General features: G+C 38.3%; 2 protein-coding genes across 22 annotated transcripts; one reads left to right on the top strand and one right to left on the bottom strand.

Annotated features, from left to right (window-relative positions):
• The first annotated feature begins 4,751 nt into the window (after positions 1-4,751).
• Positions 4,752-9,643, top strand: LOC112288598 (uncharacterized). Of its 15 annotated transcripts, none has more exons than XM_073537337.2 (14): positions 4,815-4,951; positions 5,081-5,171; positions 5,688-5,769; positions 6,219-6,343; positions 6,453-6,525; positions 6,652-6,709; positions 6,820-6,974; positions 7,093-7,192; positions 7,314-7,385; positions 7,587-7,700; positions 7,853-8,211; positions 8,545-8,635; positions 8,756-8,959; positions 9,069-9,643. In XM_073537337.2, exons 3-14 carry the CDS (start codon positions 5,720-5,722, stop codon positions 9,072-9,074), a joined length of 1,407 nt encoding a protein of 468 aa, XP_073393438.1. In that variant the 5' UTR covers positions 4,815-4,951; positions 5,081-5,171; positions 5,688-5,719; the 3' UTR covers positions 9,075-9,643. The 15 variants fall into 15 exon arrangements, with proteins under 15 accessions (XP_090110575.1, XP_090110574.1, XP_073393438.1 ...); XM_024532937.3 differs by having other exon boundaries at positions 8,735-8,959; XM_024532938.3 differs by having other exon boundaries at positions 4,829-4,922; positions 8,735-8,959.
• Positions 9,644-15,470: 5,827 nt separating this feature from the next.
• LOC112288597 (uncharacterized) lies at positions 15,471-25,643 on the bottom strand. 7 transcript variants are annotated; one of them, XM_090254446.1, is made up of 12 exons: positions 25,607-25,633; positions 25,054-25,388; positions 23,516-24,604; positions 22,784-22,981; positions 22,372-22,450; positions 21,994-22,061; positions 21,659-21,809; positions 20,804-21,399; positions 18,922-20,520; positions 17,896-18,645; positions 16,459-17,685; positions 15,471-16,253 (listed from the first exon to the last, which is right to left on the bottom strand). In XM_090254446.1, the coding sequence occupies exons 3-12, from the start codon at positions 24,396-24,398 to the stop codon at positions 15,700-15,702; spliced, it is 6,105 nt and encodes a 2,034-aa protein (XP_090110572.1). In that variant the 5' UTR covers positions 24,399-24,604; positions 25,054-25,388; positions 25,607-25,633; the 3' UTR covers positions 15,471-15,699. The 7 variants fall into 7 exon arrangements, with proteins under 7 accessions (XP_090110572.1, XP_024388695.1, XP_024388700.1 ...); XM_024532927.3 differs by having other exon boundaries at positions 18,898-20,520; positions 25,054-25,643; XM_024532932.3 differs by having other exon boundaries at positions 18,898-20,514; positions 25,054-25,643.
• Positions 25,644-25,972: the final 329 nt, after the last annotated feature.

Below are 25,972 nucleotides of genomic sequence, written 5' to 3'. Positions count from 1 at the left end.
AACAAAAACAAAAAAAACAAAAACAAAACAATGGATAGATTTATTAAAATTAAAAGCAAATATTTTTAACAATGTCCTATTAATAGAATTTGATGGTGCTTGAAAACGGGTTTTTAATATCTAAAACCCACTTTACTACAACAACAAAATATATATGTCCTAAAAAAGTTGGATTATATCTTTTTTAAATTACATGGTTTGAATCAAATCATAGATTATAGTAATATTTTATGATGTTCCTAGAAATGTACATATTAGAGTAATTCTAAGCATATAAAGTCCCATATTTGTGCAAATTATTTTCTTGTGTTTATGTTAATACTTTTAGAAAATGAAATAATGAGTTGCAAGCGAATTCCAGACTTTGCATACATAAAATTATTTTAGTTGAAAAAATTTCAAGTAAAGAAAGATTCTGCAGTATATATATATATATATATATATATATATAATTAAAATAATATATGACTATGGTTTATGTTACTTTATTTTATTTTTGTTATTTTAGAAATTCCTTTATATCTTATCTACAATACTCTTCCAAGAGGTTCTTCTGCAGATGAGTACAAAATTCAAATACACATACAAACAACATCTGATTCAAAATTGGAATTATTTTGTACTTTTTAAATTTTAAACAAAAGATGTAATTGATGCCTCTGATCAATTGCAAGGATGATACAAATTATTTGACATGCAAGCATATGCTTTGTAAAATACAAAACAAAACACATTAAATTATAACTTATTATATTGAATTCATAGGTGACATGAAATATTACTGGCAGTATTTTGCTATTGTTTTTAATAGAAATAGTATAAATCATTCTATACAATTTGTTCATCTTTGATTTGAAACATAAAATAAATCAAAACTGCATGATTAAAATAATTCTATTCAGTGTGATTGGCATGCAAAAAAATAAAAAATAAAAATAAAAAATCATTAAAGCATCGCTTCTATATTTTTATAGAAATGCATAGTTAAGTTTAAAGTATAAACATCACTGTTATTTGACATTGTTGAATAATAAAATTGACTTGTTGTTGTTGAAAAACTTCTTAGGATAATTAAAACGCATTAACCTCAATGTCAAAAGCCATTTTTCAGCAACACATGTAAAAGATGGTTTCAAATGTATTTCTAAAGAAGATTATTTATTTTAACACAGGAATCATCATATTCATAATTTTTGAAGTTTCTATAACACTTCAAAAGAACATAGAAAATAAACCATGATTTGCAATTATTCTCATGACTTGTATTTAACAGTGAATACAAAATATGGTGCGGCTTGAATTTTTATTTAATTACAAAAATCTCAGCAAACATTAGAAGTATTTTGTTTTCTTTTTTATTTTATTTTAAACATCTATTGTAGTAAGACAATATTTTTAAAATTTCTTTTTTGTGAGCAATAATTTTTGCTCAGGATTGTTGATTGTATTTAAAATAAAAACAACAAACAAGTAATCTAAATCATTAGCAAAAAACTAATTTTCTGGAGATATATGCTTTAACATGATATCTATTATAAAATAAAATTTCACAGTTATTGCATTTTGATGGGGTGTGTGTGTGTGTGTATATATATATATATATATATAGTTAACTTGTTCAGAACAATAAATCAAAGTTGACATCTATATGTAGCAGTTGTTGTGAAATTTTGCACTTGATAAAGCTAGGTATTTTAGTAATGCATCATAGTTATGTAATCTGTAATTTTGCCTTGAACTCAACATCACCTATTAAGAATCTCTTCAGCAGTACAATCAAACGCTTCAAAAAACATTTTTTTGTGCAAATATTTGACGTTATCCTCACAATAAACTGCACATTTTAACTATTCTCAAATACAGTCATGCTGTTTAATCAGAGTCATATATATACACATAAATATATATAATTAAAAAAAAATACTACAAACATATCCGTTCTTTCATGCTTTCATTCATTAAAGTTTTTGTTTCTACACACACAAAATCAGTCATGATTTACCGACTACTTGTCTCCTTGACTGAATTCTTGGACGATGAACCCTCATTCCAAAACCCATCACCGTTGTCGGTCGAAACTACTGCTGTCTGTAGTAGAGATTGCTAACATATAGGAGCAATTTATCCAAGAAAAAAAAAACAAAACAAAACAAAACACTTCGGGACATGCAACATAAAAGACCAAATACAAGCGAAACTCAGGACACGCAGGCACTGCACGGTCAAAGGAGCTTAGTGGCGGTGGCGGTGGCGGTGGCGGTCATGGGTCCCGACGGCTCTTTCCAGGAACCTGCATTGATTGACACGTAGGATCACGTGATGGCGGCAGTCAATGACCCCTAATTGTCACGTGCAGCTCCGACTTGGGTCCAAATTTTCAACTTATATTATTACAAGTGAATATAGAAACATGAGTTTACGCTTTTTGAAGAGTAAAACAATGCAAGGTTCAAGAGTATTTGAAGTGTTGTAAGAAATCAAAAATTTTAAAATTTTTTAATAAATTTTATTTAAAAATATTTACGACACTTTTAACATTAAAGAGTGATTATATATATATATATATATATATATATATAGATAGATATGTATATACTTGAAGATTTAATCCATTCAAAGTTTTACTACAACCATCATAGCACAAATTTTCAAGCTTTGAAAGAGTGTATTATTAGTAATCCATTTAATATATTTTCAGCCATGTAATTTTAGTGGTAGAAGTGTCATTGGGTTTTTTTTAACCATTGCAATGGATTTGTATACCGTATGGTAAATTTTAGTATATTTGTAATAATTTGTAACAAATTGCATGTATGTAGGATTACTGAATATTCCTAATGTAACATATATATATTTACTTTGATCATTATAAATGTAGAAAAAATTCAAGCTATTAACATTAACTTTTTATTTTTTATTTTATTGCAATGGTATTTTGGATGCTACATTATTTCTAAACAAGATTATATTAGATCACATATGCAATTACAGGAAGGGTGAGGTAAGAAAATTACAAGAGACAAATACTAGAGGCCGAGTATCAAAATAAATATAAAAATAAAGCTAACGTGTGCACAAAAAGAAAAGAAAAAAAGAAAAAGAAAAAGAAAAGTATTTGCAAAGCTTTACTTGATTTCATTAAAATTGTTTACAAAAATACATGGAAAAATCAAAGTATTTGAGTTTTTTATAATTAACAATTAGAATATATAAAGATGCATTTTGGTGCAATTTGCTATGACTTGATATTATCATTCGGTAAGTTTTGAAGCAAACGTTTGTTTTTTCCTATTTGCATACAAACATTCATTTCAATTATTATGTGGTTTTATTGAAAATTTAGTGTATATATATATATATATTGAGAGAGAGAGAGAGAGAGAAATATAATTGCAATTGTAATGATTGAAGTATTTACATGCAAATCTACTTTATTTCTAGTTTAAAGGCAACTAAAAGGTTATTAAAGAATAGTTTAAATATCAATTTATATCTTTATAACATTGTTAACATTCCATTTCAGAAGTTACAAATTAAATTAAGAGTAGTGTATATGTAAGAATTTCATTTATCCTTTTAATGAAATTAAGGATTAATAGAGTTTTAATTCAAGTAAGTTTCTTATCACTTACATTTGTGTCTAAGATAATTTTGTTGTGCATAAGATGCATTTTAATTTTTAGGTGCTAATATCATAACACATCTGATATCTAATGCAAGTAATATTAAATAGATGGATAATTTTTTCTAATGATGTTTTCATTGATTTTTTTAAACACTAAAATAAAAACTTCCAACAATTATTTAAACTAAGATACTCAATTTATTTTAGAACTTTAAAATCTTCTTAAATATAACTTCATAGTTTTTTCGTAGAAATTAAGTAATTTTTTTTGAACCGAACTTAATATTTGATTTACAAAAACAATAATTTTCATTTTTCTTCCTTTTGAGGAATATATGATATTTAAATTTCAAATTGAATACTGATTAAATATTTTATTTTTAATTTTATGTACTATTTTATTTTATTTTATTTTTATTTAATCTCTTGGAACACTAACATATTAACATTTATAATAGATTTTTTTTGATCAAGAAAAGTTTGATTGCAAAATTTGAACAAACATACTTCACAGAAATATTTAGAATGATTTTGTTCAAACATGTTTTTACATGCTTTTTAATTGTTTATAGATTTAAAGTTTATCTTGTATTTATACAACTTGGTTATTACTATATACATACTTTCTAAAATTCCAAGCATTATAATATCTGATTATAATTTCAATTCAGTTACTCCTCTAACATTGAATTTTACTTTTGTGTGTGTTCAAATATCAAAAACTTTGAAAAAATACATTGTAAAATTATTTCAATATGGTGTTCACTAAAAAAACATTAAGATTTCCGAAGTCTATGACCCAACACAAGCAGAATGTGTTGCGAAAACTATTTAATTAACCAACCAAGTAAATTAAAAATTCTGAATGTTACCAGATTTGAGTTACTGTGGCAAGACCAAAACCCACGATTAGTGACTCCGGTCACCGCGGCCAACGGGCTCACGCTTCACGGTATTACAAGACGAAACCAGCCTCGCGGAATGAGTTCAAAAAGCCCAACTCGCAAGGTAATCGGTTTTGACGGAAACGGAACCCTCAGCACGGGTATACAGCAACACGGCAATGCACCTGATACCCTCTTCATCCACAACATTGAACAAGATGTGTAGGATTGTATCAGACCGAGTATAAAGAGCGGGTATGAGGGGCAGGTATACTGGTTCGAGCGAGTTCTGTGGCACGGGTATAGCAGAAGCAGGGGTCGTCTTCTCCGACGTCGCTGTTGTGCGGCAAAGCAAAGCAAAGCCAAGCCAAGGGAAAGCAAATGAAAGCAAAGCAACACTCGCAGTGAAGCTGGTATCCATAACCACCATAGCCATTTTAAAGTTAGTCTCTCTCTCTCTCTCTCTCTCTCTCTCTCTCTCTCTCTATTACTTGCACTGCGTTGCCAGAAGCCAGGAGTCGGATTGATTGATTGATTGATTGATTGATTGATTACTTTGTATTGTGTCAAGAACCTCGAACTGGTTTTTTGAATTCACTCGCACGGGGATCGTTGCGGGAAGAGGTTTTTGAAGGGAGAGGCGCCGGTGGAAGTAAGTAAAGGTTGGTGGAGTTGGTTCTTCTTCCTCTTCGTGTGTCGTCGCAAGCGGGTAGAGTGAAAACACAAAAATAAGAACTGAAAACGAAAGAGGAAAGCCAGGGGAGGTAGGAGGAGAGAAGCTCAGCGAGTGGGAGTGGATGACGGCGTGCTTGGGAAGCTTTGTGTGAAGGAGCAGCAATGTGCTGAGGGTCGCAAGGAAGAGGGGCGGGTGGTGCGAGGGTTTGGAAGTGGTGGTGGTGGTGAAGAAGAAACGACTCTGGGTGTAGGGCGGGGGAGTCAGGTTTTGTTGTTTATTGTCGTTACTGTTGTTGTTTTTGTTGTTGTGGTTTTGGTGTTGGTGAATGAGGACGGGGCTCTCGCTGTGGACAGTAGAGGTGAAACACGAGGTGGAGGTTTTTGGGGCACCAGAAGGGAGTAGAAATGGCAAGGGTTGGCGGGCTGGATGCTTGGTTGACTGGACTGCCGGCTGGATGGCTTATGGGTGCTTGCTTGTGGTGACTCATGCGTTTGGCTTGCAGCTCATCAGAGGTTTTAGGGTTGGTGGCACAGCATGGCGGGCATAGGAGGGCTTGTGGGAGGAAGTGCTCTCGATGATGAATTGTGAGTGTTGTGGTCCGAGTGACTTCATTTTCATGGGCTCCTGTGGACGAGTGCCTCCTCGTTACTCCTGTTGTTTGTTAGCAACTTCTTCCTTATTGCCACTACCCTTTTTCTCTCCCCTCCTCTTTTGTCCTTCTTTCTTCTTCTCGTAATTTTTTTTTTTTTTTTTTTTTTTTTTTTTTAAATTTTAATTGTTGTTTTTTGTTTTTTGTTTTTCGGTTTTCTTGTTTTTCCATTTTTCTTGACTCGTAAGAAAAGAAGAGAATAATGAGAAGAACAGCCTCTTGGCAAGGCCTTCGACAACATTCGGTTATCCTGAACCAGCTTCTTACCATCGTAGTTCTGGGCTTGGAGCATTAGTCTTGTGTCATGGCAAAGTTGTGTGCACACTTGGGTGATTTTGTCAATTGACTTTCACTTTCTCCTCTTGTCTCCGGTTGGGCTCACAGGAAGCGGAGCAATGTTGTCCGTCTGCGGGGACTTCCTTTTAGCGCCACTGAGTCGGACATTGCTGATTTTTTTAAAGGGTTGGAGATGGGGCCAGATGGGGTAGTTATTTGTGTTAACTTTCAAGGTGCGTTTTAGTTACCATAGTTCCGATTGGAACCAATATTTATTTCCAGCTTTTATGACCTGTTCACAATGTATGTTTCATTACTTGATCCGACTGCTCATGCGCGCAGGTAGGTCTACCGGGCAAGCATATGTGCAGTTTGCGTCTGCAGAGCTTGCGAACAAGGCTCTCGAACGGAATCGGTATGCACACTTGTGGCGTCTCCTCTCATGCAAGATCAGTGGAATTCCTATATCATGTGTTGGATCATCGTTTTTCATTTTGAGATGCGTGCTTATTGATTGTTTCATACTTTCTTGGAATCGCAGGCAACATATTGGCAGTCGGTACATCGAAGTCTTCAAAGGCCATCCAGCAGACATGCAGGTGTGTTCTGTCTGGATTTGCCGATTCGTTTTGGATCTTCTTTGCTTTACTTTTTAATTGAATGATGTCAACTATTAGTGGATTTCATAGAGACGGGAATCCGTTTGCAGGGAGCATTGCGTATGGTGGGCCGAGGAAGTGGGGTTGTGTCAGGGAGTGGTGCTGTTGCTAGCGGAGGCATTCTCAACACGGGCATTCCCGGTATGTCTGGGAATCCAGATATGCGCTACACTGGAGTGGTACGTATGCGTGGCATGCCTTACAGGTTAGTAGTGTTAAACATTCCACGAATAATTACTGTCGTTTATCAATGTTGACTTTTTGTTTTGATCTTGATAAGAACTTGAGAGTTGACGTGTGATCTATATCGTTTTTGTGAGCAGCTGTACATCTGCAGACATCACAGCTTTCTTCAAAGGGATGCAGGTTGTAGCCGATGGCATCTTCCTTTGCACTCATGCCGATGGGCGCCCAACAGGAGAGGTAAGTTCTTGTTCATTTAAGTGTGACGTTGGTTGTTGTTTGCGAATCTCACCTGTTTGATGCATGCATTGGTAATATTTCCAGTGGATTTATTAGTTCCTTTGGATCTGTGGTATGGCAGGCATTTGTTGAGTTTGTCAATGAAGAAACGGCTGCACGAGCGATGCAACTGCACAGAGAACCCATGGGATCGGTTAGTTCCTCACTTTTTTTTGTTTTGTTATTTGTTATTATTATTTTTTTTTTTATTGTTTTTGCATGGTTGTATAATTTGAACTGAAATTTAAATGATACATTGTTCAATGTTTTATATCGTCATGTTTTATCCTCGGCGAAATGGAAACTTTCATGTTTTGGCATTAAAGCCTGACGAGCATTGGGTTGGGTTGGGCAGCGTTACGTAGAACTCTTTCGCAGTACGAAAGGAGAAATGATGACAGCTGTGCAGCAGCGAATGTATGGCATGTTTTCTGGTGCTGGAGGATTTTCTCAGTTTGGTGTTGGCCAGGTGAGAGAGATAAGCCAATTTGGATCTAGTGTATTTCGTTGACAGTGTATCTTCCATAAGTAGAATTTGGAGGTCATGATATTTTGGAGGAAGTCCGGCTCTCATTACTCGAGGCTGCCTTAAGTTTACTTGAAATGGGTATGTGATTTCAGATTCCGGGAATGATGGGAGCTTTTGGAGTTCAGGGTTTGACGGGAATGAATCTAGCCGCTGTGCAAGCCGCCGGTTTGGGAAGTATGACCGTCCCTCAAGGTCTATCTGATACATCCGAGCATGTGTGTATCAAAATGCGAGGGCTTCCTTATAACGCTGGTCAGAGGGAGATAATGGATTTCTTTGAGGGATATAGCTTTTTGCCAAACGGAATACATATTGTTATGGGAGCTACAGATCGTCCCACTGGTGAGGCATTCGTGGAGTTCATGTCTTCTGATGAAGCTCAACGCGCAATGGAGCGTCACCGACAAAATATTGGTTCACGTTATATAGAGTTGTTTAGAGCAACTAAAAGGTAATGTCTGGAATGCTCTTTTGAGCCTTATGACAGTTGATATAGGAAGTTTGTGACTTCAGGGAGTGCGTTTCATCTTTAAACAATCTTTGTAATTACATTTCTCATACCGAAGTCCTGTGCAATTGTTTAGGATGGAGTATCACTACTTTGTGACTGCACTGAGATTTCTAACACCTTGATATCTGAATTGGCTCAACCAAACCTAGATGACGAATGACGGTGAATTGCCCAGTGTAAATATTTTAAGAATTTGAAACGAACTTGAAGGAATTAAAGAAGATGGGCCTCATTCATAGCCATTAGGTCTGATAGTATTGTTTTTGGTTGCAGTGAAATGTTGCTTGCGACAGGGGGATTATCAAGTTTCGGTATGGGACAACCTATGGATCCAAGTGTTCAATTACTGCTTTTACAGCAACAGGTATGCTGCCTCAGGGTCTGACAACATGGCCATGGGTTATTGTTAAGACATGTTGCTACATGTACTCACTGTTTTTCATGACCCCTAATTGCACAGCAGCTTGGTTACCAATCTGTGCAGGCAGCCGCTGGGGCTTTTGGGATGACGGGGCTGATGGGTGCTCAAGCGTCAACAGGCAGCTGGGTGGATATGCAGAATGCTGCGGCAGCTGCTGCCAGCTTTTATCAGCGCCAAGCTGCTGGCCTGACTGGTTCTCCTGCATCTGTTTCATCGTTTGAGCCATCCTCATCAGCCAAGATTCGGGGACTCCCATACAGAACGTCGGTACGAATCAGTCACGTTCGCATCTAATTCTTAAGCCTTTAAATAAGTGACGTTTTGATTTATGTGACTAGGTCTAATATCATTTCGTGTGTAATGTTTTTGGATGCAGACATAGTATGCCTGGAGCAAGTCGGTGATGTGCAACTGAGAATATTTCAGAGTGAGGCAAAATGATTCAACAGGAAGTGTTCTTAGAGCACATGGAGAGTATCGTCGTTTAGATCATCTTTGCGAAGGTGCCGAAATCATACGGGTCGTTTCTTAGTGACCGATGCATGAAGGCATTAGTCCCATCGCATAGTGAATGCTTTGCGATTTTTTTTGGTTGTGTAGGTTCAGGCTAAGGTAGGACTTTTCAAACAGTGCGACAATCCCTGGTATTGATAGAGGTGCTGAATGTAAGGTATAATTATGTGGTTATTGCTTATCAGTGCAATGTTTCCACGGTCGACCAGTTCATCAATAGTCGTTTTAGCCGCTGCATTTGCAGATCATTATCGCTATTAGAGTTTACTGCTACCTTGGGATGCCAAGCTTTTGTAGCCAAAGTTTTATCTGGTCGGAGCTTAGAGCTTCTGGGATTTGATAGTCACGAAGTTTGAACTGTTCATGTGTAAATTCACTTGAACTTATTTGAGATCCTCAATTCATCTTTTTAGGATACTACCGGACAAATTATTATCATTGACGTTTCTGGATGAACAGAGTCTGCATTTTTACTTGTGATATCTTGTGCACTTGAACGGCGGATATGTGTGCAGGATTGATCTTCCATGTTTGGAGGATTTTTTTACTTCAAGTGGATTATGCTCCTACTGTTATCTGGCAGTTTATTTATTTTGATTTTCTGATTTTTTTGAATGTCATAACTTTTTCTTTTTTGGATCTTTTAACCCGATTGTTTGTGAGCGGTGAAGAAGACTTTGCACCAGTAATTGCTTAAGGAATTCCCAGAGCAGTCGCCTTTACCAGATTGCACAGTCGCCTAATTGCACAGATTCTTAATGAGAGCTTTCGTGTCGAGTGATTCCCACGGAATCACAACCTTGGACCTCTGCGTTTCGGTATCCCATCCTTCGGTCAGTACTTATCCCTTATTTTGATTCTGTGTTTTCTTGGCTCACAGAGCAGCTAACAGAAGTTCATATCAGCGGAAGCCCTGGATTTGACACACGTTCTCGACTCCAACTCCAGTGCCATTCATCGAACCCGAATTTCTGAACTGCTGTTGAAAATGGGGTCAACCTATCGTCATTGGTTGACACAACCTGCATTCGGTGTGAGATAGTCATCTTCTCAACCTATCCAATAGCAACCTTCAAAACAAAAGCTCAAAGCTGGTAAAGGCGACTGCTCTGGGAATTCCATGCACCGAGAGTGATACGTTAACCTTGTTGACGACCAGATTCAACAGCAGCAGTGTCGTTCACCAGTTCAGGCAAACTGTACATAAAAGCAAACTGTAAGAATCAACATCAAGTTGTAAGAATGTACTTAATTGGCAGAGAGCCCAATAGTAGACACTACAGCCCCACATGTGAGCCTTTAAGACAAATCAGTTTCAGGAGAATGCAAGGCGAACCATTGACATCATCTTAACAGAAACACATTTTTTTTTTTTTTTTTTTTCTCTAAACGTAGTAATCAATGAGTTTGATGTTATTGATCAGGATATGAAAGAATAGGGGAATGTTTTCTTACTGAAACTAGGATAATTGCAAGGGAAAAAGTTCAGGTGTAATGGTGCGTGTGAGTTTCTGTGGTGAAATTTGATTGTGTTAATTGATCTTTGAGGATAGTGAAGGTGGTTAGATCTTCAGAGAAGTTTGAATGGACAATTGAAAATGGACTGTGTGAGTAGTTTTCACCCATTGCACTTGTCAGCTTTGTGGATTTATAACATGTTTTTTTCAAGAGAAAACTTCAGTGACGATGTCATTTGTTTTATGATGATATGCAGTGTTTGAAAGTTGTGAAATTACCCTTGATTTTTATAATATATAATTTTTTGTGTGAAGTGTATGAAAAAAAAATGAAACCAATTTTATTGTGTAACTAAGAACATTTCATCTATAGTAATGCTGATATAGATAATGTGTCAATACTTCTGTTTTAGACAATGTGTAATAGTGCTATTTTTTTGCAATGCTAATTTGAGGTCTTTATGTTTAGGAGAGAAGGCAAAAAGCTACAACTTTTAAAGCTTGTGATTGATTCATATTAAATTATTTATTATTAATGATTTTTCTATAATTAAAAAAGAAATTGATAAAAATGTTAGGTAGAATATTAGAGAGAAAAATATTAGATAGAATGCATTCTTTTTCTACATGACATAAATAATGTCATTACTTGACATTTACATCAAATTTTGTAAAAAAGGCAGTTGTTTAAACAAAATTTTACAAACCCTCTACCATCTTCCTCCCAACATTATATATATAAATATATATATATATATATATATACACACACACACACACATATACATATTTGCACATTAATACAATAAATAATTTAAAAATGATATATATATATATATATATATATATATATTTCTTTTCTGTGTATGTGTATATTTTTATATATTTTCTTGATTTCTGGTCAAATGAAGTATAGTATATTAGTGAAGCATAGTATTGGTTTGAAGTTCCAACTAAAATGACCCCCTTCTCTTATTATTATTATTCTTATTGTCAAGGTGTTGGCAATATGGGGTGGCATATTAAATGTACACAGCTCCACCTCAATCAGCCAAAATTAGCATGGAAACTTGTAATAATCAATATTACATAACCACTGAATATACCAGTTTTATTTTATAGTCCTTTGTTTCCTTGAACACAAATTGCACCTGCCTTGCCTGCGTTTTAAAGCCTGAATTATGATTTATAGTTCTTTTTCTGAATAAAATAATATCAAGTGTGATATTTCCATTTTTCACTTAATTATAACACAATTTTTAGTATTCGACATATTTAAGATTAGATTTTGCATAATCATTAAAAAAAATAAAATCCTGGGAATTCTTTTGATAATAAAAATGGAGTAAAAATGGAGATAAAAAAAACTTTTGTGTGATAATTGTTGAAATACAACAATCAATAAAAATAAAATTCTTGAATTCAGATGATGATCAACACATGAAATATACTATTATCAAGTGCAACTGGTCAATAATTCATCTTTTTTCTGAAAAAAAAATATTTTTGTTGAAAAATAATTAAAATTAAATAGAAGGTGTAGAAATGAATTTAACAATGAATTGCCTTGGTGCTTCATTTGAATATAAAGTACAGCTTTGAGTATGCAATCCTCCTATCTTCAAGAAGATTTCACCTCCACGGCCTAATATTGACACAAATATAATGTTACAATTTGCTTAGTAAGATTTTATTTTAATCTATTTAATTGTAATTCAATAAACACTATTGCATTACATTGTGATCAGCTAAATTTATATTAAATATGAAAACAAAATATTGATTATATATGAGATCTAACTAAGCAATGCCAATGTTTTGTAGATTGACTATAATATCAAATTAAGTGAATTTCTAGGTAAACATTCTACTTTTTCCACATGGATACCCCTTGCATACATACTCCCACAAAAAATAACTAGTTTTGATTCTAAATGGTATTTATTAATTTTTTTTATATTTATTAACTTAATACCAAAATTTGATATAATCTTATCTATTTGTATTCTATGGCTTTATATTATTTAAATGTTTAATTTATTTTTTCTCACAAATATTTTTCAAATTAACTTTTTAAATTATAAAATATAAATGATTATGTTTTATTATTGTTATCATTCAATAATGTTAATTTAGAAATTTAATAAATACCATTTAGAATCAAAACTAGTTATTTTTTAGAAAAATGTATAGGAAGGCAAGAAGGGATGGAGTATCTATCTAGTCAAAGGAATGTATCTATCTAATGGTTCCCTAAATTAATACTACTTATAGATGCATACTTTTATATTGTATTATGTAAATATTTAATAATTTTTTAATATCATTAATAATAATAATAATAGTATATTTTTTGTTAAATTTAAATAAATATATGTATGTAGATGATTTTTTTAATGCATTATAACAAAGTTAATAATATTTTTAAATTTAATAATAATTTAAAAATGTATGTATAAATAAACTAGCATAAGGGATTTTACTTTTGCTTTTGGAAGTAACATATAAAAAAAATCATTGAAGTGTAATAAAGATCAATATAATGTTGATAGAGGCATAAATATATCAATAGACAAATAGACACGTGGATGCAAAGATAACAAACAAACATTTCTTTTTTTAATAAAGAAGGTATTAAGAAGTTTTATTCTCATTGACAACAAAGAATAGCAAACATTGGAGGCTGAAACTTCCCATGCACAAAAGAGTGGACAAAAGAAGATCTTATAAGAATATACGATGGATTGGGCAAGCTTTAATGGATATTTCTACCACATTTTGTGGCATAGCTGTTTACATTAACTTTCTATATTCCAAAATAGAAGAAAAGTAAGATTTGAGTATGATACTTCAAATAAGCAATTCTATTGCATGCTATTTGGAGAGAGGAGACATTGTGGACAATAGTTAGAAATAATCTCAAAAAATGTATTTAATGAACATAATTACTCATAATTGAATCTATACTCTAATTGAATTGGGAATATATGTACTTGTAGTTGTGTCAGTAAAACAAAATTACAAATTAAAGTCTAAGTATATAATCTAAAATATAACAATATAGAAGAAATTGTAAACCAAAGAAAAAGAAAAAAACTACATACATGGAATTATACTTCATAACCAAAACTCTCACTATGTAATTTGAAAACTTCATTGGATGAGATAACCTATGTCTAAATCTAAAGATATACACCTTCCCTACATATATACAAATACGCATCTTTTACTTTAATAATTTAGAAGATATATATTTTTTATATTAAATTAATAATTAAAAATATTGTTCCTCAAATGTAGAATGCAAATTAAGGAATTAAAAAAAAAAAAAAAAAAAAAAAAAAAACCATTAGAGCTCATAGAAGAACCCATTTGAACTCATCCTAACACACGTGACGAATGTACCGACACGGGGAGGCGACGAAACAAGGCAACGAAGGTCGCACCAAGCACCCCGAAGTCGGTAGTTTACTTCAAATCCTCTCTAGATCTCGCTCTCCTTTACCACAGATCCTTCGAAGCATGACGAAGAATCGCCTTCGGGAAAGCTAATCGATAGAATCCAGCACCGACCTCAGGCTCCGACTGGTTCATGTACCGCTACGTGAATGTACATCAACGATCAGACGAGATTGGGAGAATCGCCAGCTTTGGTTTCTAGAATCAGAGCTGCAACCCGGTTTTCCGATTCCATTGCCATGCAGGATTCATTGTTCACAGTAATTTTGCATGGCTACGCAAGGAGTAATGTGATTATATGGCCCCTTACCAGTCCCCCCCGTGCTGACAAGTAGAAGTAGGAGAGCCGCCGCTTCGGCATGATTTTCTGCAGCAACTGCTTGCTTCCCTGTGGCTCTAGAAAAACAGCCCAAATACTATTTGATACTGTCCAAGCACCTTTGCCACCAGCTCTGAACAGCCATCGAGGGGGTTCCAGAGAATCTAACCTGGCCTGTTCTGCGGCATCAGTTCTTGTCCAAGACGTTGGAAGGCGGCAGCACGTAGCGGCGGGCCATGAGAATTCTGTGTCGTGAGATTTCAAGGGGATGGAGTATGGTTTTTACAGGAGAAAAAGAGTGGTCGGGTGTGAGAATGAGGGGACATTACTAGTCCGAAGCATGTTGCTAACGCAGGAAGAGCATGGCTGACGATGTGCTCACCAAAATGCCAGAGCTTCGCTTGCAGCATGGGAATCGTCACGTTGATTCAGTCCAAGTCTAGCAGCTGCCATTGAACCTGGCGGAGAACAAGATTCTTGTTCGGTTATATTCCTCTGATTAGACTTATTTCGGCTTCTGACAAATGTCAGCGTCGAGAATCTGGGCATATCCAAAATATGCAATATTGTATATCTCAGTATAGAATAATTTGCGCTCAGTAATCGATAAAGTCGAGGTGGAACACAATTGAAGCATTACTGATGGGTAACTCAAGTAGCAGTTGAGACCAACTACAGGTTTGATTCTGGCTAAACATGATCGAAAAATGCTAGATCTTTTGGTGAGAAGGGAGGGTGCAAGAAAAGGGTAGTGTTGTGATAATACTGACTGCACCCTAACTGTCAGTTGCATTTCTTTAAACTGCCAGGCCATTACGCAGCGATTCACAAAGACTGGAGTTAGTACGCAATCTACACACAGATGAAGCCCTTTTTTCCTTGTTATTTTTATTTTTATTTTTTTCAATCCTGACTGAAAAGACATGGCCATAGATATTACCTTTGCAATTATTCCTGTTGTCGGGGCTCTCAGGAAAGCCGAAGAAAACTCTCAGGAGAATCTGGAAGGAAAAGAATCCATGGCAGAATGTCTTCCAAGTGTCTCTCTTTCAAGTAAATGGCATACAACATTAAATTGATTCAAAAGAAGAGTCGGATAAACGCCACGTGAGCCTAATCTACTGAATCCAATATCCACAACCATGCTTCCAAGAATAGATGAAAAACGACCCACCCGAAACTAACGCTGCTAATATAGTGAAATGCCTCTTCAGGAAAGTTCATGCCGACCTGAAGAAGATGCCCTCTCACTCAGCTAATCAAGTAGTCCTGTGTCCAGTGTTGCGCTTATGTCGACTAAAATCGGATACAAACCGAAAGGTCTGTCCACACCCAGAGACCATGCACTTGTAGGGCCTCTCCCCCGTATGTACACGGATATGCTCCGTTCTAGCCCAAGCCCACTTAAACGCTTGAGTGCAACCTTTCCAAGGGCACTTCAAAGGCCTGTCATCGAGGTGAACTCTTCGATGCTGTAGAAGGTACTTGTGCATGTGAAAGTGTTTCCCACAGCCCTTCCACGTGCAACGATTCCTTCTGTGGAGTTCCAAGTCATTGATAGAGTCGAATGCCATGATACAGCCTTCCACGTCACACTGAAATTCTCCCTCCAGATCAGATTCACATCGTTTGGTTGCTGGGGGTTTTTTATTGCCATTCTTCCGCTTTTTGACAGCTTTTGCGCTTTGCTGTGCACTAAGCTGGTTGGCGCCACCTTCAGCTTCACCTTCATTTCCATTAGATGTGTCGACTCCCCACTCAGATTTCATATCTGGGGTGCACATACGCCGTCTCCTTACATTAGCAGTTGAACCTGCACCCACAGTTGACAGTTGTCAAAGTCAACAATTTCAAGTTTCACTACCAGCTTGCAGCATACAATTCAACGAATTTAAAACATTAAAATTAAATCAAGTCCTGTGGTGATTTTCGTCATTCTCCAATGCAGCTAAATTGAAGTTAGAACTGTAGCACAATAGTGTAGTAGGAGGTCAAGGATTCCAAAGTTAGGTTCTCACATGTCAAGCAGCCCAAGTATGAGAAATAATCTGGATCAGCCTGACCACCGCAATCACATCCCTCCGCGGTCAATTTAGGATCCACCCCGGCGGGATCATTGCTGCCATCCTCACTCGTGGGATTGCCATCCTCACAGGTTGAGGACACAAGGTTGTCTTGTTGTGGCGAGTATGAAGCCGGGGTAATCTGTATACAACTTTTCCAACTCCTACTTTTCGTCCGCTTGGCTCTGACCCTGCGGGGCACTAAAAGTGACACCTCTTTAATAGAAGGCAGCCCTAGATCTCGTTGTATATTTAGCTCACCAGGACCTTGAGGTAAGGACTCTGTACAGTAAGTGGTAATCGAAACTGGGTTGGGACCATGTATGTTTGGTGTCTGCAGAAATATTTTGTCAGGAGGGTAACGACTTAACTCCTGCGGCGATCCCTCAACTCCGTAATCTAGGCATCGTTGCAAAATGCTTTTAATCGGATTTGAATTGGTTGAATTCTCTAAAAATCTATTATTGCAATCTTGAACAGGCTGTAGATCACTGTCATACTGTTCTTCCATTAATTCTTCTTCTGATTTATGCTTCCGCTCGTCATCCCCTGCACTAGTCTCAGAATAATTATTAATCATATCAATCCTCAAACCTCTATCACCTCCATTTGTCGCACCATGGTCTACCGAGAGATCCTCTTTAACTTCCTTACCGCTTACGGACATAACATGCTTCTTCGAGATTAAAAGATTGCCGGCAAATCCTTCTCCATTGTCATGGTGACCTGAACTGTTTTCTCTTCTCAGAGCTGGAAGCATGCTGTTGTGCTTATTCATTACCTCAGACTTCTGCTTTTTCACATCCCAAGAAAGCTCATCCGTTGTGGACTTCCGCTTCAACCGATTGACCAACTTCGCCGTAGATATCCTTTTATGGGGATTGGACTTCGCCTTCATCCAAGAAGCAAATCGACTTGGGGTGGTTAGAGGAGTACATGGAACAGAGATTACTTCATTTGTACTTAATTGATTGCACAGCTTTTGAAGTGCCTGAAGCTTAGCACCTCGTTGGAGAAAGCCTCCAACAACAGCACAGGACTGGCTTGCTACATTTTGCGCTGAAGCATTGTTTAGGCTTGTATTGACTTGACTACAAGCAAGCCGCAACTCTTTTGATGAGCGGAAGTGTGGTGAAAAGAAGAGAAAGTCATCACAACCTCTTTCAGCAGCCATTTCTGCATCTAACAGCACATTTGATGAGCGTAACACATTTAAAAAGAGAACTTGTAACAGTAAACAAGAACAAAAGCACCCACTTGAAACATACGGAAGACGCTCAGGGGTCCAAAAATGATAAGTAAACAACTATCCGGAATCAGATAATAAACTGAAATGGACAATCCGCATACTACTTTCAAAGAAAACTAGAAGAGGTAAAGATTTTGACAAACCAGGTAATTGAAGAGAAAGCAGAAAAGAGTCAGTAGATACTATTGGCACTTCTCGCCAGAGGCTATCTCCACTGCTATCGCGTGGAGTTGCTTGAGGAAATAGACTATCACCAGAACCACCCAATCTTGATGGTGTTGCTTGACTGTTCTGCTCAACAAGCTCGTCCTCTGACATTTCCAAAAGAATTCTCCTCTTATTATAGGACTTTTTAGTACCCGATTCTCCCTTCGGGGCACGACCATCTGTAGTGTACTCCGCTAACCGAGCAGGTCGCATGACTTTACGTGACCTCCCATTCTCACCAAGACTAGAAACTCCACCGGAGACAGGTAAACTTACAGAAGCGGAAGTATTGTCGACTTGCCAAGGGATAGAAAGGCGTCCACCAAGTAAAGGATGAAGCTGGTCGGCCCTCCATCCTTTGCCACACCATTGTCTAACTATAAGTGATTTTTCCTCTTTCCTTCCATGGTGACAAGTTCTGCTTCCTAGTTCTTCACTCACTTCACTGAAGGGGTTTCCATCAGTAACATCAATATCATTAGATAAAAAACTGCTCTGACCATAAGCACTTAGTCCCAACTGGTTCACCCAATCATTATCTCCAGGATTGAAGTGTTCTTCTAAAGCTGCAGCTATGACTTTGTGCTCTTCATATCCTGCTTCTTTAAACTGTACAGTCCTCCACTGATGCTGAGCTCCAATCTCTGCCGCTACAACTTTCGCTTGTTGCTCAACTTTTGAAAAATCTGCGACAATAGAGGTTGATCAGCCCAAGCCAAACTTTTAAATCTCACTTTACATTCAGATTTTGTCAAACTCACATTCACAACAGAACTTCCGCTAAGCGTAACAGCTAAATTGTAAGCGTTCAAAGACACAATGCGGAAGACCTTAGTCGGTAGAAACTTGAGAAGTGTCACATGAAAGAAATAATTCAGGGATGTGAGCAATTTCAAAATAGATAAGTTACGTATAACAACTAACAAATGGTAGGATACCTCTAGAAAGAATATCGTGCTTACTGGAATTACAAACTATGATCACGGAGCCTCCTCCAATCGACTCCAACATCTTCTGTGTAGCAACTGCATGTTCAAGGCAGAGCATCCGGGGCCTTGCAGCACCCATAAGTATCTGTAATTGGCTTGAAGCATTTGACTCTATCTGCGCTGAATGTTCTAATCGACCTATTTCTCCGGTTCCATTGACATTTGAATCCTGAATTGCAAGAGCAATAGCTAGAGAACCATTGTTGTCTAAAGATTCACCTAATTTACTTGAACTATCAGTAGACACAGAACTCGCCTCTTCTAACTGACTATCTGCTTTGACTATGACGTTGCACGGAATCTCAACTGGCTCATTTGGTTCCAAGTCTAATTCAGGAGCAACAAGCGTGCATACTTTAGAATTTCTATGAGAGCTAACCAGAGGGTTAATCTTCTGAGAAGAGTTCTCCAACTCCATAGTATCATTTTCAGTGCTTTTGAGAGCAGCCTCTTCAAAAGAATCAAAGAAACTATCATGAGGCAAAGAACAAGTGACACACTCGCCAAAGGACAGTGGTGACTTATGCTTTGCTTCATCTCTATTCAATGTTTCCTCATGTTCGCTCTTGCGGTTCGACTGAAGATTCGATAATCCAGACAAAGTCTTGGCAGAATCTTCAAATGGACTACAAGATTGTTTGTGGTTTTCTAACTCAACGCCCGATTTTGAATGCTCCTCTGAAAGCTCATCAAAACACGAAGGTGTCTCCTTCACGAATAGGGTCTGGCTACCTGACGGTGAAAGCATAATCACTGACGGTCTTGAAATCGATTTTAAATCCTCTGAAGTTGAAGAAATTGGCTTGATTTCACTATTTCGTGACGGCGAGATCAAGTTCGAAGGACAACCGATCACAGGTGCCGGTCGTAGTAGAGGGTTCTCGGAATATACACCAGATATATCGGCAGTATGAATTTTAGTCTCTGGCAGAGGACTAACCACAACTTTGGCCTCATCGCAATGTTCTATTTGATCGCACTCATCAATATCAGAGTCGTCATCATAAGCAGCAGCCAATAGCTGTAGGGATGATAGCGCCCCCTCTACAGCCGGTTTGGGCACGCTATGTTTTGAACAATACTTAGTGCCTCCAACATGTAAAGCCTGTGCAATAAGGTCGGCTGAAACTCCTGACCCCAGTCCAGATACACTATCACGGTCCTGCTTGTCGACCTCCAAGTTATCTTCAGCGCTACTGTTGAAGGATAACCCAATGTTTCCAACACATGATGCTGCATTAACCGCCTGAGAGGAAACACATTCTTTCCTTTCAAAGTCTGCAGATGCTTGATAACTCTGAGGAGTTTCTTCATCCAGCGCTACGTCATTGCTAGAGTCCTTATATGTTGTGGGACATTCTTTCAAATCAGGAGTCCAAATTTCTGGCTCCTCGGTGTGGTCCTTGTGTTCAGAGTCTACAAAAACATCAGGAATTGTCCCCTCAAGCTCAGGCAAGGGCTGCGCTTCCACGTTCGGAAGCATATGAAAATCAGCTGACTTTTTATCAGCTCTGCCAGGTAACACTCCTGAAGATAAGTTTACAACGCCCTTGATCCTGCGACTCCCTGAACCTACGAGCAAAAACCAGATGTACTACCGGAATGAGAGAGGAAAAATAGAGTAAGAGGAGCATACATATAGCAGAGCGCAGATGATAAAACATATCTACGCATGCTTGAAAAGAACAAGCAACTTAGAGCCTGAATCTTTGATTGAAGTAAGAATCACGAAAATGAAGCAAATAAGAAAACAGGTCCCTGGGAGAAGTACGAAATTAATAGTTCCAGGTCAATATAACAACAAAAAAAAAACTGCATAATCGAAGCAGAGTTATTTCCAAAACTGAACGCTCACCTGATGTATAAGAATATAATCGTGTAATGCTAGTAGCCGCACTTTGCGATAGTTGAACAATGGCTATACCGCTAAAGCACAGGATGCCGCAAGCAGCGCATGGCAACATACTCAAATCACGTGATAGGGCCGAGGTTGTGACATCATCTCCACATACTTGCTCCTTCCCTACTGTACAGTTGTTATCATTTAAAACGGAAGGCTCGGCATTATCTTTATGCTTTACAGAAGAAACCTCACCGACCATCGATGCTAAAGCAGGGCTGGGTAAAACTTGTATGTCAGTAGGTGTTTCCGATACAAGACTCTCCAGAGCATCACCTTTCGAAAAAACTTCCTCTTGCATCTTTTCATGTAATTTGTCGGCCCGAAAAGGATCGATACACTCTGGAATACTAGTACTTGCGTGTGGGGCATGATATTTCGAATCTCTCACCAACAAACAGCTTGTGGCTCCATTGTCGAGTAACTTGCCAATTAGGTCGTTCTGATGAATCACGTCGTTGACAAACTTAGATTTGATGACCTCTTCACCAACACTTTTGTCCTCTTTCACACGGGAGCTAGGCTTCTCAGAAGCTATTTCACAATTAAACCTGCCGATAATTTTGACAAAAAAAACATCAATCAAATATCGAATAAAGAAGAGCAGAACAACTATGTATGACAGCTCTCATCAAAACGCCTGGTGACATTTGTCTAAGATCTTTAGGTGAGGAAATTGCAAGCAATCTCAAGATCCATAGAGTACAAGTACCCAGCGAAAACAGACAGAACTACATTAAAAGCTTGTAGTAGTACTGAAACTAAAAATATAATTGTCGAAAATGAGCAGGACTTATATTAGATCCACACCTGGATGTAAAAGACATTGCCAACGTGTACAAAAGCTGTTGATGAGAGAGCATGGGCAGATAATTCATTGCTGCACGTCGTACTGATGCCTCTCTTGCAACTTCTAGCCAACCCGGAGTTGCAAAATTTGCTGCCTCGCCACAATTAAACCCTGAAACACACATCAAATAAGCTTCCAATTATTTACACAAAAAGATATATATATATATATATATATATATAAGAGCAGCTACTAAAAAGAAAGGAATGCTTACATAATTATTAAACATGCAAAACAGCTCCAATATTCAGGTTCATAAACCAAATAAAGAAACAGAAAATAGGTAGAAACAAACCGTGGCTAAAGCCTAAATGATACGCACGAGGAAAGGTAACCACGTATTCCCCAGCATTTTGGACAAGCCTGAAAGTCAGCGAGGCATAATTTAAACGGGTGCCTTCAACGCAGCAAAGAACAATCTATTTGAAAATATTGTCATCCACGAAAACAAAGCGACTACAAATTTCTGGTCTCATCATGTTACACTTTGGAAACACCAATCGATAAGAATCTCAAAAGTGATATGAAAACATCCAACGAATCGAATATGTACGACTTGTAACCAACTGATCGAATCAAAACTTATGAGAGATACGAATCAGATGAATAACTCGCACACACACACACCATAACAACATATTCACAAGCTCAACTTAATAATGGTAATCAATACCTGCAGCAAGGCACGCCTGCTGCAACCAGCACCTCTGGAGACATCACTGTAGTCTTCTCGCCCAAACGTGCAAAAGCATCTGCAGGAACGACATACGACCAGTTCCTCAAGTTGTTACCAGAAACTTCCTCTCATAAAATGCCTTCGACTATGACTAAAAAGTTAAATTAGACAAACAATGATATTCAGAATACTCAAATTGCCTTATTACCTCTCTGTAACTTCAAATACCTGCGAGACCTCTCTTTCTACTTGGTGCATCCCATATTGCAACATATCACGGTAGGGCAACAATGCCATATACAGACCAATTTTACAAATAGTGATCAACAAAAGGAGATAACACAGAACTACGGTTTTAAAGCTATGCTTAACAGCCTCATTACTTGAAGAACGAGCAGATGGTAATTACCTCGTGCATTAAGTTGGTTACCGTATCCTTGAATTCGTACCACCTCTTCGAGAGCAGAAGCGGCATCTCCAGGCACAGCATACCAGGTTTTGGGAGCACCAGTATGTAGGTAATTGAGACTGTGTAGCTCGTGGTCCTCCACATGCCATGCGAACCAACTAAAAAGCATGCCTATGTACACCATTGGAGAAGTGACCCCTGTCATAATTAACACCAGCATCCAGTTTTAGTCACCTACTACACTGCTCTCCGCAATTGCTGAAACGTAAAATTGTGCTCTAAGAAACAGTCTTTGCTCCAAATAGCCCAAATAAACCAAACAACTTCTAACAAAATTTGAACACACGTGCACCGGCGTTGCCCAACTTTGTTCTAGCCTCCGATCGTTATCAGAAACATCATATCGTGCGAGCAAGCAGTGCTGGGACGACTATACGCACGTAAGCCTACTTAGACCTCTTACTAAACAAAATGACGAAAGCCGCGATATCCGAAAAAACTCAACAAGCGAATTTCAAAAGAGCCGATCAAGGATTTGGGGGAAAAAGAGGGTGGAAATTACCCACACACACAAAGATAATAACTAATAATAATAATAATAATAATAATAATGATAATAACAAAGAAAAGAAATAAATTTTTAAAATATTATTAAATTTCATGTGTAATTTAATACAGGAAAATTTGTATTATTATAATAAAACACAGAGAGAAAGAAGGGTATAAAAGCACCTGGAACTTCATCGGGAATGAAACGCAGCAAAGAACCGGGAGAGCGGGCCACTTTTCGCATGTTCCATGCACTACTGGAGAGTTTACAACTCATGCCCATAACATTGTCAGCGGTTTCGTTAAGTCCTGAAACTTTCGACACCTCGGCTGCAGCTCCTGAGATTCCTGCATCCTTAACAAAACCAACGTTGTCCTCCTCTTCCCGCTCTGAACTATTAGCCCCAAACGAATCCGTTGGTGTTCCTTCAGCCGAACCACCTCGACGTTTCGAAGGCAAGGTGGTCTCTCTTGGCTCAGCAAATGCCGAACCGGGTATGTCATTCGCGTACTCTATTGTGATTGCCTTCTCAGTAGCTGCTTTCCAAAAGTGTGTTTCAACTGCCAGAGGCTCTTGCGAAGTACCCAACCGGTTGCGCGCAAAAATCTTGGCCTTCGCTTCAAATTGTTCCAGAGTGTATGTCTCCCCACTTTGCCAAACAGATTTGTGTACAGCAGACTGCGGTGCTCCTCCTCTTACTTTCCGCGCATTCCATCCTAATTGCTGCCTTCTTGTAGTGAACTTCGCCCCACATCCTTCCTCAACGGTGGGCACACTTCCACCACCCATATTCCGTGCAGGACACATGCTCCGGCCAACAGTAGGGACTTCTCCTGCTATCGCCACATCTTGAGAATTGGCCAACGACAAATTCAAATTGTGAAACACCACCCGTTTGGGAGCTTTCGAGTATGGCGGCACAATCTTGCAAATGCCATACTGCGAGGCTTCTTGCTCTATCTTGAAAATATAATTTATGGGGTCCAGGAACTCTGCCTCCGTAGGATGATACTCGGGAGCCAGAGCCAGACTTTTCAGCCAAGAAGGCACGTCCACCTCCGCCATGCTTGTATCAAACCCGGACCCCTTTCACTAATACTATTGCTACCTGTTCCTCCTCACTTTGGGCACCCACTCTCTTCTCTTCATCCTCCGCACTGACTTCTGCAAACCCACTTCATGATCCATTGCCTCAGCAATAATTGTCCAAGAAAAAGGACGAGCGAAGCACCAGGAATAGCCGAGTAGAAGCATTGGTTGCTTAATGTATCCTGATTAACAAAACTCGTAATTAAGAACCCTTGTCGAATCATTATAAGAATTGTTCCACTAATAGACCATAAAATCCCGCTCAAACCTTGGCGAGGGTCCTTTGCTCAAAATTCGTTCCTCTATCGCTCATCCCCTCTCCATGTCTCTCTCGCAACCCCTGCTTCCTGCTTCGCACTCTATTCGTCTCAGGACCCTAAAACAGAGGCCCGCCTTGCTCACAACCTTCCATCTTCCAAGTAACCACATAACACCCAACATCTCCTTGCCAATCGTCCCGTGCCCCCACTCCAACAAATGGAAACAAACCAATAGCAATAAAAACTAAGAATAATAATACCAATAATAATAATAATAATAATAATAATCACACCCAAACTCTCCAAGGACCAGACACAACCACTCGAAAGCATGCAAGCATACTTGTCCTCCTCGCCATTAACGTCAGTACCTGACAAAGGCCGTCCAGTGGAAACATACGACGTCTGCCACAAGCTCTCTTGTGATTCCTCCTCTCAACCTCTTTCCACCTCTGCCGGTGCTACTACTGCTCCTCCTGATGTTCCTGCTGCACACCTCCCTCCTCCCTCACTACCAGCACTCCTCGTCCGCCTCGTTTCCGCGTGTATTATTGCCCGCATTCCCCTTACCAAATTCCCCACCATCTCCGATCCACCATCCTGTCAAAAGCAAAAGCCGCAGAATTGGTCACCGGCAATGCCTGCAAAAATCCCCCGCCCAACGCGTCCTCCGGTGCTGCATCAGCAGCGGCAGGATTCGGTTCCCCTGTGCGAGAGGCGAGCGTGGCGGGCCAGCTTGGTTGGTTAGTTTCGCTCGCGTCGCGAGTAAGTGAAAGACCAGTGAAGGTGGAATTAGAAACACGAGATCAGGAAAGAAGTTAGCGATACATAGAAAACAATGAAACATTAACAAAAAAACTAAAAACAAATAACATTGACGCATGGAGGAAGAAATAATAAATAAAATAAAGGGAGGCAAAATACCCCAAAAAAACAAAAGGCAAGGTAGGGAAAGGGAGAGCGGAGAGGATGCAGAATGGCAAGGACGCAGAAGTTGCCCTCCTCTTCCTCCTCCCCCCACCACTCCCCCCCCACCCACCCCACCCCCTACCGTGTACCCTACCACCGTGACCGCTTCAGATTCGACCCCTAATCCCAAACCAGGGTCCATCCATCCATTCCTACAACCATCCAATTAGTCATCCATCTCCGGTATGGACATCCATGCTCGCAGTCTATCCGTTGCTTTCTATTCCTGCTCCTCTCCTTTTTCTTTCTCCCCTGCACTTTCTTTCTCGCATTTTGCCTTTTTCCTTTCTTTCTCTTTCTCGTGCTTCTTTCCATGTTCAC

Source organism: Physcomitrium patens, chromosome 11 (genome assembly GCF_059467195.1).
Source record: "Physcomitrium patens ecotype Gransden chromosome 11, ASM5946719v1, whole genome shotgun sequence".
In the NCBI taxonomy this organism is placed as follows: domain Eukaryota; kingdom Viridiplantae; phylum Streptophyta; class Bryopsida; order Funariales; family Funariaceae; genus Physcomitrium; species Physcomitrium patens.
The sequence above is the reverse complement of the archived record's forward strand: the minus strand, read 5'-3'. Positions and strand labels throughout refer to the sequence as shown.

Bases quoted from the DNA above. Each gene is read 5' to 3' on its own strand.
- LOC112288598 (XM_090254448.1), top strand. From the start codon at position 4,767: ATGAGGGGCAGGTATACTGGTTCGAGCGAGTTCTGTGGCACGGGTATA. The intron at 4,952-6,218 runs GTTAGTCTCTCT...TTGGGCTCACAG, and splicing joins ACCACCATAGCCATTTTAAA to GAAGCGGAGCAATGTTGTCC. The intron at 6,710-6,819 runs GTGTGTTCTGTC...ATCCGTTTGCAG, and splicing joins GCCATCCAGCAGACATGCAG to GGAGCATTGCGTATGGTGGG.
- LOC112288597 (XM_024532927.3), bottom strand. From the start codon at position 24,398: ATGGCGGAGGTGGACGTGCCTTCTTGGCTGAAAAGTCTGGCTCTGGCT. The intron at 22,982-23,515 runs GTGCTTTTATAC...TAATTATGACAG, and splicing joins CATTCCCGATGAAGTTCCAG to GGGTCACTTCTCCAATGGTG. The intron at 18,646-18,897 runs GTATCCTACCAT...CTATTGTCGCAG, and splicing joins GCACGATATTCTTTCTAGAG to ATTTTTCAAAAGTTGAGCAA.